The sequence below is a fragment of the Pogona vitticeps genome, chromosome 12 (genome assembly GCF_051106095.1).
Source record: "Pogona vitticeps strain Pit_001003342236 chromosome 12, PviZW2.1, whole genome shotgun sequence".
Classification (NCBI taxonomy): Eukaryota; Metazoa; Chordata; class Lepidosauria; order Squamata; family Agamidae; genus Pogona; species Pogona vitticeps.
Window position 1 is genome coordinate 11113394 of NC_135794.1, and position 12944 is coordinate 11126337.

General features: G+C 37.9%; 1 protein-coding gene across 6 annotated transcripts in view; it reads left to right on the top strand.

Moving 5' to 3' along the window:
• The window catches only part of SPG11 (SPG11 vesicle trafficking associated, spatacsin), a 104679-nt gene that overhangs the window by 6385 nt on the left and 85350 nt on the right, over window positions 1–12944 (top strand). For 5 of the 6 annotated variants that reach the window (XR_013538846.1, XR_013538847.1, XR_012081498.2 and 2 more), the window contains exons 5-9: window positions 477–614; window positions 1442–1884; window positions 2002–2147; window positions 9334–9463; window positions 11367–11522. Coding sequence is in view for 3 of the 6 variants with exons in the window: in XM_072981618.2 (XP_072837719.2) it covers window positions 477–614; window positions 1442–1884; window positions 2002–2147; window positions 9334–9463; window positions 11367–11522 (1013 nt within the window). In the remaining 3 variants the exon portion in view is untranslated. The remainder of the gene's footprint in view (window positions 1–476; window positions 615–1441; window positions 1885–2001; window positions 2148–9333; window positions 9464–11366; window positions 11523–12944) is intronic. The other variant, XM_078380841.1, reaches the window with a different exon arrangement.

A 12944-nucleotide genomic window follows, 5' to 3' on the forward strand; every position in this document is an offset into this window, starting at 1 on the left:
CTGCTTTTCTCCCCATAGGGGACCCAAGGTAGTTATTATAAAACACAGTTTTAAAATACTGTGTTTAAAATACTGTATAAATATCATATTAAAAATTAAGCCTATGTTACAGATTTTTAAATGTTTCAAAATTTTAAACATTTTAGTTTTTAATTTTAATATAGGTTTAATTGTTTTTTACTATGGTATTTAAAACTGTGTTATTTTAAAACTGTGTTTGTTTCATATCCTCTTTTCCCTTCTGGAGTTAGAATACTACCAGTACAATTTTAAAGGAAATTGTTTTTTCTGTGGACTCTTTGGAAATGCAGCATGCACATTTAAATTTTGATTTATTATGTGAAAGGCAACTCTTGTTTTTTGGCAGAATCTGATTGTGTTTCTTAATGCTGTTGTGACTAATGGTGATACCAGCAATGAGAGAAGTAAGCAATTATGAGAAACGTGAAAGTAAATAAATACTTGTTCATTAACAGACAATATCCTGACCACTTATTTTGCAAGACAAACTTTAACAGCTATCCCATAGAACAGTGGGAGGGGACAGAGGAGGATGATCTAAGAAGTTCAGATTGTGACATGGAACTTCTGCAATATGGATTTTGGGCAGACAGGTAAGTTTTTTTTTTCAAAATAACTATTGTGTTTTGTAAGTGATAGTAGAGGAGGTAAGTAGGTTTATTCAGAAATGCTTGTCAGTGGGTTCACTTTATATGGCCTGAGCCAACTTCTGTCATAATTTGTAAGATAATGTTGATACAGTATTTGAGATAAAAATGTAGACTTAGATCTTACCTTCTTTCTCTAATAATAATAAAAATACATGTGAGCAGTTCCTTCCAGACTATGAAGCAAAAACACCAGAAACCTAATAGTACCTTTGTAAAGGGAATTTAAGGGGCATTCATCTAGTCATTATTTTGTTTTATTACCTGTCTTGATTAATTTTAATTGATAATTTTAAATTAATTAAAATGTATGTAAGGTTTGTTTGGCATTAATTCATTTAATTGTGCATTTGTCTTTGACGTCTGTAGCATAGAGGGGTTTATTCCAAGATTGACTATGCCATCCATAGTGTTAACTAGAAGGGGATCTCACTGGTTCAAAATTTTTGTTAGCACTGTCTTAACTCCTTGCTCTCACGTATATAACTATGGAAGTGGAGTCTTTGTGTTAAACAAAAGAGCGATGGAAATGATGATACAGGAGACAGGACTAGCTGATCTAGCTCCTTGTATGTTTTCTCAAGACAGGAAGGCACACCATAATAGGGCTTATGTCCAGCAACTTTCAGTGGCAATACTGCTAGTTTGTAGAATATTTAGATTATGTCATGATTGTCTTATGAACTCTGTGATGTAATTGTAGCCGTTGTTTTTCATGGATAGCTATAGGTTACGTGATCAAAACATTGACATGATTTTCTTCTTTTCCCCAGGTCCTGGAAGAAATATTTGTCTGCTTTGCATAATACAACAAAGGGATGTTATTCTTCAAATTTGATACCTGATGTTTACTTCCCTTGGTATCAATATGTTCTACATCTAGAGCATCATGATTGCAAGACTCGTGAAGCTTTTAATAGCTTCTTTCTTCAAGATTCTGCTTATGGTCTTTCAAGCTCAAGAGAGAAAGGAAATAAAATCAAAGGAGACAGACAGTGGAAAACCATACATTTAGAGTTCCTAAAAGACTGTGTGGAATTTGAGTGTAAATCTGTGACAGGTTTTAGTGCTTTATTCACTATATTAAGTGAGAGCAAAGGACTGGTTATTGTTCTGTGGGACTTGGAGACTCAAGATATAATATGTTCTTGTGTAGGCAAAAACTCCTCTTTTTTGGAATGCAGTAGGGAGGAGCAATTATGTGGCATATTTTCAGGTGAGCATCATTAATTATAATTGAAAACAGCTTTAGAAGTAATTCAAGGAAGTTGTGCAGGCTGACAATTCTTGATATCCTATGTCTGTAATTTCTCTTTCTTATGATAACCCTTAGAACGTGGTATTTCCTTGCTTCTGTTTCGCTTGACCCAAGAAGAATTCTTGAATAGATTAATAATCCATGGAAGTGCTGGAACAGTTGATTCTCTTTGTCGGCTCAATGGATGGGGAAGGTGCTCTATTCCAGTACATGCTTTGGAGGTAAAGAAAACAATGGGTCTTGACATTTTGTACCTGCCTACATTTTGTTACTGTCCCAGATGTTTCCCTGGATCCTATGGGGACCTGACCAGCCCTTCTATGCCACTTTTGTCTCCAAATCGGGTGGTATCCTTTCTAATCCAATAACAAGAGGATTTACTTTTGTCCTATTTTGGAAAATAGAGCTGGACAGCTTAAGGAGACAGTAAACGAATGTTTACTGTCCCCCAGTTTACTGCCCCACAACAGTTCCTATTTTCTAGTAAAGTGCAAAAGTCATAATATTTAATTACAGATGGGGCCTGTAACAAATTTGAAAAGAGAAGTAGCTGTGTTAGTTTGTACAAGTATAGCCAGATAAAAACAGAATAAATAAGCTTTTGATAATTGGTCTTGTTTAGTCGTTAAGTTGTGTCCGACTCTTCATGACCCCGTAAACCAGAGCATGCCAGGCCCTCCTGTCTTCCACTGCCTCCCGGAGTTGGGTCAAAGTATGTTGGTAGCTTCGGTGACGCTGTCCAACCATCTCGTCCTCGGTCGTCCACTTCTCCTCTTGCCTTCACAGTTTCCCAACATCAGGGTCTTTTCCAGGGAGTCTTCTCTTCTCACGAGATTGCCAAAGTATTGGAGAGCCTCAGCTTCAGGATCTGTCCTTCCAGTGAGAACTCAGGGTTGATTTCCTTCAGAACAGATAGATTTGATCTCCTTGCACTATTTTAAAAATAGTGGCACCTTAAACACTAACTGATGTATTCCAGTGTGAGCTTTTGTGGACAAATCAACGTCATCAGATGTGTTCGAATGAAGAGAAGCCAAAGATATATACCAGATGGACACAAGAAGGTGACAATAATAAAAAATGTAGCAATAACTGTATTGTCAGAAATGCCATTGTCACCTTTCTGTGCCTATCCAATATACACCTGTAGCTTCTCATCATTCGCGTATGTTTGATGAACTGGATTTGTCTGCAAAAAAGGTCACAATGGAATATAGCATTTAGTCTTTGATGTACAGCTATAGTCTTTGTTTTTTATTTTATTTGATTATAGGTTGTTGTTTTCCTTTCTATCCTTTGTTTAACAAAACAATATATCTTTTGGAGTAACTGGTGAGTTTTATTCTGCGTGGATCAATCATCTTTTCATTTTACCTTCTGCTATGGGAACTGATGGTAGAGGAACTGGAACAGGCTGCAAAGGAAAAGAAATAGCCTCTGATTGTTCTGATCATAGAATGAATTAGGACAATTTTGCTCTTTTGTCAATGAAGCTTGCTTTGTGAGAGTTGTAAACTCCTTTGTGAGAGTTGTAAAGTGGCTTCTGTGAACAAATTAAATAGACAGTAAAACAGATGAATACAAAGGAGCTGGGCTGTTTTTAGTGGAAGGGGTGACATGGTGCCCTCTTGTCTTCTTAGTGCATCCCTGGTCTATCTGTCTTTGGGAATGGCACTGCAAATTTTCACTCTGTGGATTCATCCAAGCACCAGACATAACTGGAAACCTGGATGCAAAGAGGAATCTATCCCTGTTCATGGGCACATCCGGGAATTCTTCTGTTTGAAAACAGTTTCTTCCTTCTGTTTTTCTCTTTTCTCTTTGCTTTGGTCCTTTCATTTATCATGGATTAGTTAACCTTGGAAATAAAAGGTGTCTTCCCTGCCTCTGGACAAAGCCCATTGGAGCCCACTGTGTGTTGATTGCTTAGAACCCACCTTCATAGTCTTACAAGCCTGAACAGAGATGATTTTTTTTCTTCCACGGGTATCACAGAAGCATATATTAAACTTCCAACTTGTACTTCTCATTACCATTTCCAGTATGCTGTAGGAAATTTCAGTTCAAAGCCCATCTTTTTGCCCTCCCCTTGGCCTCCAGGATTTTCAGAAAATCATGGTGGCTTATCTTTAGTTTGTTTTATCCATATTGCAACTGTCTCTTAATCAGTTCTCCTTGGTTCTAGCAGGAAGCACTAAATCAGTGGTTCTTAACCCTTTTGAAAGAAACGCCCCCTTGAGCCATTGAGGAAGTTATCATCGCCCCCCCTCCCCACGGTGATGATATCTTTCTTATTTATTTATTTATTTATTTATTTATTTATTTATTTATTTATTTATTTATTTATTTATTATTGTTTGTTTGTTTGTTTGTTTGTTTATTTATTTATTTATGACACTTAAATCCAATGACCCCTGAAAACAAAATTCAATTCCAAGAAAATGAAATGCCCCAAAAAAGTAACATTTAATGATTTAGTTGCAAGCGAATTTTAAGATGCAAAAAGAAATATAAAAAGGGCATAAAAACAAACCACAATGCAGGAACTAAAAATTTCAAGATGAAAACTCTGAAACTAAATTAAGATTGGAGGAAAATATATATTCATGCACACTGTAAAAAGGCTGCAGCCATCTTAACAGATTTGGCTTGCTCCAGCGCCCCCCTACCACCCCCCTTCTGCTCCAGCGCCCCCACACCGCCCCTTTTCGTTCTACCACCCCCCTGAAAAATGAAATCGCCCCCTGGGGGGCATTATCGCCCACGTTAAGAGCCACTGCACTAAATCATCACATAGCCTTTTAGCAGAATTGATAGAACACGGAATGAATGAGCTGAACACCAACTAGAGCTCTTTTGAAGAGCCTTCCTTGTAGTAAAAAATATATTCCTCTCTACTCTCGTTGCATCTGCACAGAATTATCCAGAGATCAAAAACCTCTTATACTCTGGTCCATGAGAAGAGAATGGAATTTATCTGTGATCATTGGTCTTTCATGTACCTCAGCATTTTCTCTTGTCTCTGCTTTTCAGTTCCCTGTGCCATATAAAGTTTACATGTATGTTTTTGCTTTTTTTGGTACTTTTTAATTTTTGCAGATTTTGTTTTTTAAAAAGATAACAAAAATAATTTGAACTAAAAAAGAAATAAAATGTGAAACAGAATGGAAAAAACATTAAGAATAAATACAGTAATATTAGTGCTGATTATAAACCACCATTGTAATTTTTGCTATATGAATAGGGTTGTAACCATCACTGTGTATATCACAATTTAAGCACATAAATTAGTGTAGGCCTTCCAGGTGCATGGAATTGGTGCCTATATAATATATGTTAAAATGTAGCTAATTTTAGTAGATCTTCTGACCATTGTGTAGTGGATGGTAAATGTTTATTCTTCTAAAGAATATGAACATCTGCAAATATCAGAAATTTCTCCAGTATAGCATTAATGCAAACAATTACTTCATTCCAAAATAAATAAATTGCAAGACAAGCCCACATTGTATGTCTTAAGGATATATTCCCTGTGTTACATCTCGCCTGTCAAGAGTCTGACTGTCCCTTCCTAAACAACCATTGTAGAGTCTGATATATTCTAAATACTATTTTTGTTGGGTCAATCTCAATTTAAAATCTAAGGAGAAATCCTATATAGATTCTAACGCAATTTTTTATTGTTTAGGTTGCCTATTGCCTTTAAATTCTGTATTCCACATCTTTTAAGCTCTTGAACAGTATCGCTAGTATGCTGATAACATCAGATCTTTCTTTTCTTTCATAGTAAATCTAAGGAAGTTGTTTTAGTTTTAAATCAGATTATTATGTCAGTAATAGACTTGAATGAGGGCGTACAAACTGGAGCTTAATCCAAACAAGGCAGATATAGATCTTGTTGTTGTTAAGTCATGTCCGACTCTTCATGGATCAGAGCACGCCAGGCCCTCCTGTCTTCCACTGCCTCCTGGAGTTTGGTCAAATTCATGTTGGTAGCTTCGATGACACTAACCTACCGTCTCGTCCTCTGTCGTCCCCTTCTCCTCTTGCCTTCACAGTTTCCTAACATCAGGGTCTTTTCCAGGGAGTCTTCTCTTCTCATGAGATGGCCAAAGTATTGGAGCCTCAGCTTCAGGATCTGTCCTTCCAGTGAGCACTCGGGGTTGATTTCCTTCAGAATGGATACGTTTGTTCTCTTTGGAGTCCAAGGGACTCTCAAGAGCCTCCTCCAGCATGACAATTCAAAAGCATCGATTCTTCGGCAGTCAGCCTTCTTTATGGTCCAGCTCTCACTTTCATACAACACTGCTGGGAAAACCATAACTTTCATTATGCGGACATTTGTTGGCAGGGTGATGTTTCTGTTTTTTAAGATGCTCTCTAGGTTTGTCTTCGCTTTCCACACAAGAAGTGGGTGTCTTTTAATTTCATGGCTGCTGTAACCATCTGCAGTGATCATGGAGACCAAGAAAGTAAAATCTCTCATTGCCTCCATATCTTCCCCTTCTATTTGCCAGGAGGTGATGAGACCAGTGGCCATGATCTTAGTTTTTTTGTTGAGCTTCAGACCATTAAGAGGTTCTTTAATTCCTCCTCACTTTCTGCCATCAGAGTGGTGTCATCTGCATATCGGAGGTTGTTGATATTTCCTCCGGCAATCTTAATTCCGGCTTGGGATTCATCAAGTCCTGCCTTTCGCATGATGAATTCTGCATATAAGTTAAATAAGCAGGGAGACAATATACAGCCTTGTCATACTCCTTTCCCAATTTTGAACCAATCAGTTGTTCCATATCCAGTTCTAACTGTTTCTTCCTGTCCCATATATAGATTTCTCAGGAGATATATAAGGTGGTCAGACATTCCCATTTCTTTAAGGACTTGCCATGGTTTGTTGAGGTCCACACAGTCAAAGGCTTTTGTGTACTCAATGAAGCAGATGTTTCTCTGGAACTCTCTCGCTTTCTCCATGATCCTGCGTATATTAGCAATTTATTTATTTATTTATTTATTTATTGGACTTATATACCGCCCCATAGTGCTACAAGCACTCTCCGGGCGCTTTACAATTTTTTTTAATTATACAGGCTACACATTGCCCCCCCAGCAAGCTGGGTACTCATTTTACCAACCTCGGAAGGATGGAAGGCTGAGTCAACCTTGAGCCGGCTACCTGGGATTTGAACCCCAGGTCGTGAGCACAGTTTTAGCTGCAGTACAGCGTTTTAACCACTGCGCCACGAGGCTCTTTATTTGGTCTCTAGTTCCTCTGCCCCTTCGAAATCCAGATTGTACTTCTGGGAGTTCTCAGTCCACATACTGCTGAAGCCTACCTTGTAGGATTTTGACCATAACCTTGCTAGTGTGTGAAATGAGTGCAATTGTATAGTAGTTGGAGCATTCTTTGGCACTGCCCTTCTTTGGGATTGGGATGTAGACTGATCTTTTCCAATCCTCTGGCCACTGCTGAGTTTTCTAAACATGCTGGCATATTGAATGTAGCACCTTAACAGTGTCATTTTTTAAGATTTTAAATAGTTCAATTGGAATGCCATCACCTCCACTGGCCTTGCTGTTAGCCATGCTTTCTAAGGCCCACTTGACTTCACTCTCCAGGATATCTGGCTCTAGGTCAGCAGCCACACTATCTGGGTTGTCTAGGACATCGAGATCTTTCTGGTATAATTCCTCTGTGTATTCTTGCCACCTCTTCTTGATGTCTTCTGCTTCTGTTAGGTCCCTACCATTTTTTTCCTTTATCATGTCCATCTTTGTGCAAAATGTTTCTTTAATATCTCTAGTTTTCTTGAACAGATCTCTGGTTTTTCCCTTTCTATTATTTTCCTTTATTTCTTTGCACTGTTCATTTAAGAAGGCCCTCTTGTCTCTCCTTGCTATTCTTTGGAAGTCTGCATTCAATTTCCTGTAAATTTCCCTATCTCCCTTGCATTTTGTTTCCCTTCTCTTCTCTGCTATTTGTAAGGCCACGTTGAACAGCTACTTTGCTTTCTTGCATTTCCTTTTCTTTGGGATGGTTTTTGTTCCTGCCTCCTGTACAATGTTACGAGCCTCCACCCATAGTTCTTCAGGCACTCTGTCCACCAAATCTAGTTCCTTAAATCTGTTCTTCACCTCCACTGTGTATTCATAAGGGATTTGATTTAGATTACTGTATACCTGACTAGCCCAGTGGTTTTTCTTACTTTCTTCAGTTTAAGCTTGAATTTTGCTATCGGAAGCTGATGATCAGAGCCACAATCAGCTCCAGGTCTTGTTTTTGCTGACTGTATAGAGCTTCTCCATCTTTGGCTGCAGAGAACATAATCAATCTGATTTCGATATTGCCCATCTGGTGATGTCCATGTATAGAGGCACCTCTTGTGTTGTTGGAAAAGAGTGTTTGTGATGACCAGGTTGTTCTTTTGACAAAAGGCTAATGCCTTTGCACTGCTTCGTTTTGAACTCCAAGGCCAAACATCTGTTGTTTCTTTTATCTCTTGACTCCCTACTTTAGCATTCCAGTCCCCTATAATGAGAAGAACGTCTTTCTTTGGTGTCAGTTCTAGAAGGTGTTGTAAGTCTTCATAGAATTGGTCAATTTCAGCCTCTTCTGCATCAGTGGTTGGTGCATAAACTTGGATTACTGTGATGTTTAAAGGTCTGCCTTGGATTCGTATTGAAATCATTCTGTCATTTCTGAGATTGTATCCCAGTACTGTACAGCTTTTCCCACTCTTTTGTTGACTATGAGGGCTACTCCATTTCTTCTATGGGATTCTTGTCCACAGTAGTAGATATGATAATTGTGTGAATTGAAATTGTGTTTTTATGCCTTAAGTTTATACAATTGAAATATTTTATCTAAGAATCTTTGGATTCATTTACGTCCCAGGGATAGGATATAAATCTAATAAATAAATATTTTGCTCTTATATGTACCATATTGTTGCTATATCTATGTATTAATATTTTTCTTCCACTAATACAGGGTGGGCCATCTTCAGACACCTAGGGGTACATAGGTATTTTCTTGGGCTTTATAAAAGCCTACCTGTTCCCATGAGCTTTACTCCCAAATATTTTTTTTTCCTCATAGAAATGAGTTGTTTTACTCAGCCCCCTGTTGGCCAACTTTTTAAAAGCAAAATTGCCCTGATCCCTGCCTGGAGGCACAAAAAGACTTATTAAGCCAAAATGTTTTTAAACTTTTTTAAAAAGAATGTTTTAGAGATACTAGTCCTGAAAAAAAGGATCTAGTCCAACACAAAATTTGTGTGTGTGTCTGTGTGTGTGTGTGTGTGTGTGCGAGAGAGAGAGAGAGAGAGAGAGAGAGAAAGAAAAAAGTTATTTAGCTAAAAATATCTGTTTCAAAGTGACTCCTTTAGCAATAATTTCATTTTTCTTTAGGCTGGTTTAGAAAATCATCAGTTGGACACTGTGGATTTCTTTTTAAAGAACAAAGAAAATCTTTTTAGCCTCTCGGTTTGCACGTTACAAGAGCAACCTGCAAGCATTGTATCCAATTTTTATTTGAAGAGTAAGTAAATCTATTTGAATGCTCAAATGGGCATGTCTATAATACAAACCTTTTTGAAAACAGTGAATGAAGGAACTGGCTGAAAAGATTGCAGGATTGCTGTCTATTATTTTCTTGAAATCATGGAGGATGGGTGAAATACCTAATGACTGGAAGATTGATGTTGTCCCAGTCTTCAAAAAAGGCAACAAGGAGGAACCAGGGAATTGCAAACCAGTCAGCCTGACATCAATCCCAGGGAGAATTCTGGAGCAGATTATAAAGCAGTCCCTCTGCAAGCACATTGAAAACAATGCAGTAATAACTAGAAGCCAACATGGATTTGTCAAGAACAAATCCTGCCAGACTAATCTTATGTCATTCTTTGATCAGGTAATCTCCTTGGTAGATGGTGTGAATTCTGTAGACATAATATATCTTGACTGCAGGAAAGCCCTTGATAAAGTGCCCCATGATATTCAGATTAGCAAGCTGGATACAAGTATCAGGTGAATACACAGTTGGTTACAGAATCGTACTCAGAAACTGCTTATCAATGGCTCCTTTGCAAACTGGGAGGAAGGGACAACAGGTAGTATACCATAAGATTCAGTCCTAGGCCTAGTGTTCTTCAACATGTTTATCAATGGCTTGGATGAGGGAGTACAGAGAATGCATATCAAATTTGCAGATGACACAAAATTGGATGGAATAGTTAATAAAATTCAAAATGATCTTGATAGGCTGGAGCACTGGGCTAAAAACAACTGAATGAAATTCAGCAGGGAGAAGTGTGAAGTTCTTCACCTAGGGGGGGAAAAAAAACAAATGCACAATTACAAGAAGGGAGATACTTGGTTCAAAAATACTATACATGAGCAGGATCTTGGAATTGTTGTAGATCACAAGCTGAATATGAGCCTGCAGTGTGATGTGGCTGCAAAAAAGGCAAATGATAATTTAGGATGCTTTAACAGAACTATAATCTCTAAATACTGCAAGTTACTCCTCTATTTAGCATTAGTTAGGCCTCATCTAGAGTACTGTGTTCAGTTCTGGAACTGAACACAGTACATGTGTTAATGTGGCAACACATTAAGAAGGATGCCAACAAACTGGAGCAAGTTCACATGAGGGCAACAAGGATGATCAGAACTGGAAACCGAGCCCTGTGAGGAAAAACTGAAAGAACTGGGCATGTTTAGCCTTGAGAAGAGAAGACTGACGGGAGATCTGATAGCACTTTTCAAATAGTCATACAGAGGAAAGGCAGGATCTGTTCTTGGTAATCCCAGATTGCAGGACATGTAACAATGAGCTCAAGCTACTGGAAGCTAGATTAGGCTGAATATCAGGAAAAACTGTATAACTGTCAGAGAGTAGTATGACAATGAAACCAATTACCTTGGGATCAGGTTAGTAGATGGTGTGAATGCTGTCGACATAATATATCTTGACTGCAGGAAAGCCTTTGACAAAGCACCCCATGATATTCTGATTAGCAAATTAACTAGGTATGGGCTTGGTACAAGCGTGAGTGCTCCAATGCTGGAATTATTCAAGAGAAAATTGGACAACCATCTGTCAGATGTGCTTTGACTTGGATTCCTTTATTGATCAGTGAGTTGGACTCAGTGGCCATAGAGGCCCCTTCCAGTTCAGTTATTCTGTCATTCTATGATTGGGAAAGAACAAGCTTAAAGTTAATGCTATAAATGCCACATTGAAAAGTACATAAGATTTCTGAAGGTATAGATCAGTGAAACTTGTTGAGAAGAGTCTACCAGGATTGTGTCCTTTCTTATCAGAACTCATAATGGGAATAGTTTAAGTATGGCTCCATATTAAATATGTAGGAAATTTGCACTGTTGCAAATCCATACTTTTAACACAATATTTTCTTCTTTTAAATGTTGTCTCACAGGTGTTGAAGAATTGAGGCCAGCCTTGGACTTACTGTACATGGCAATCCAAGAAAATGATTTGGAAGTGCAGACCAAACACTTCTCTGAACAACTGCTGAATCTCACTCTGTCTTTTCTCAATAAACAGCTTTGTGAACTTTTTATCCACATTGAAGGTAAGGCAGTGTTAGTTAGTATTAAGTTTTGCACGCATAACAAACAATGAATCTTTTCTTGTTTTTTAAATTATTTTAAATTAATATTCATTTATAAACTATGTGGTCCTAAGAGTCATCTATAATAATATTTGATGAGCAAAGACAAGAGAGATCTGCATGCAAGTCTCAATCCATCCAATCATATCTCTGATATCTAATGCTAGGATCATGTGTGTATTTTCTTGGGAGTAAGCCCACCGGGGCCTCTTAAGTAAACATGCATTTGCTGTATATATTGTAAAGCTGCGATTCACAGTTGAGTTAAGTGAGTATTCATATACTTGTGTCATGTAGTGGATTAGGAAACTCTGCAGGCTCAAATCCCCACTTGGCCACAAAAATTCATTGGAAGCATAAGTGGTGAAAAACTATGTATGCCTGCTTCAAAAATCCTTCTAGGATTGTCATAAATCAGAAGTGCCTTGACAACACATAGCAGCAAACCAGTTCATGAATTAAGCCAATTTCATAACTGTTTTTATTGCACTTCTATTACACTTCATATCCCAACTGAGTAGATGTTTGTTTGCTTATGCTGTGCTCCATGCACTCTAGAAAGAGGACTGCAATGTACAAACCATATGATAAATGGAACTAATTAATACTTAGATGCCACAATATTCTTTCTTGGTTTTAATGTAACACAATGATACTGCTATTCCTCCAGAAATTTTACTTAATTGACTCTCAGAGTTATTCAATTAGAAGCAAAGACTTAAAGAAGAAAAAGGACCTGGGGTGATATGCATGGCCCCTCTCCTAACTGGAGCCATTCACATCTGTGCTTCCAAGAAAACTGCTTGTGAAAAGGGCCATGAAGATTCTCCAAGCACCCTTTTCCACTTTTGATCAGAGGCTACTTTTTTTCAGATTGCTTCAAATTCCAAAAATATTTTTTCAAGTTTCAAACAGAATTTTGAATGTCAGTTATCTGAGGGAGACTGGAAGAAATAGTTGTCAGCTTTGATTATTGTCCCGTAGAGAAAGTACATGTACTAGGAAGCTATTTGCTGTAACTGAAACAGCCATGCAGACAGAGAGCTGAACTTTTATTGCAGTGCTAGTTCGCTCTATTTCCTGTATTGGTTTCTATGGTAGTACACTATGAAAGTCTATGTGAAAGTAGGTAAAGATTTGTTGGTTGTTAATTTTGTGTATAGTTAGCCCTATTTGTGGCGGTATGTTCCTATTTTTTCTGTCTGATTTTGTAGATAGGGTTCTGTGTTATAACCTCTTCCATTCCTAGTTTCCACACATTTTATATCCTATTACTTATTCCCAGCTTAATACTTGTATTTTGGGATTTAGGTAAAGGTAAAGGTTCCCCTTGACAATTTTTGTCCAGTCGTGTTCGACTCAAGGGGGCGGTGCTCATCCCCG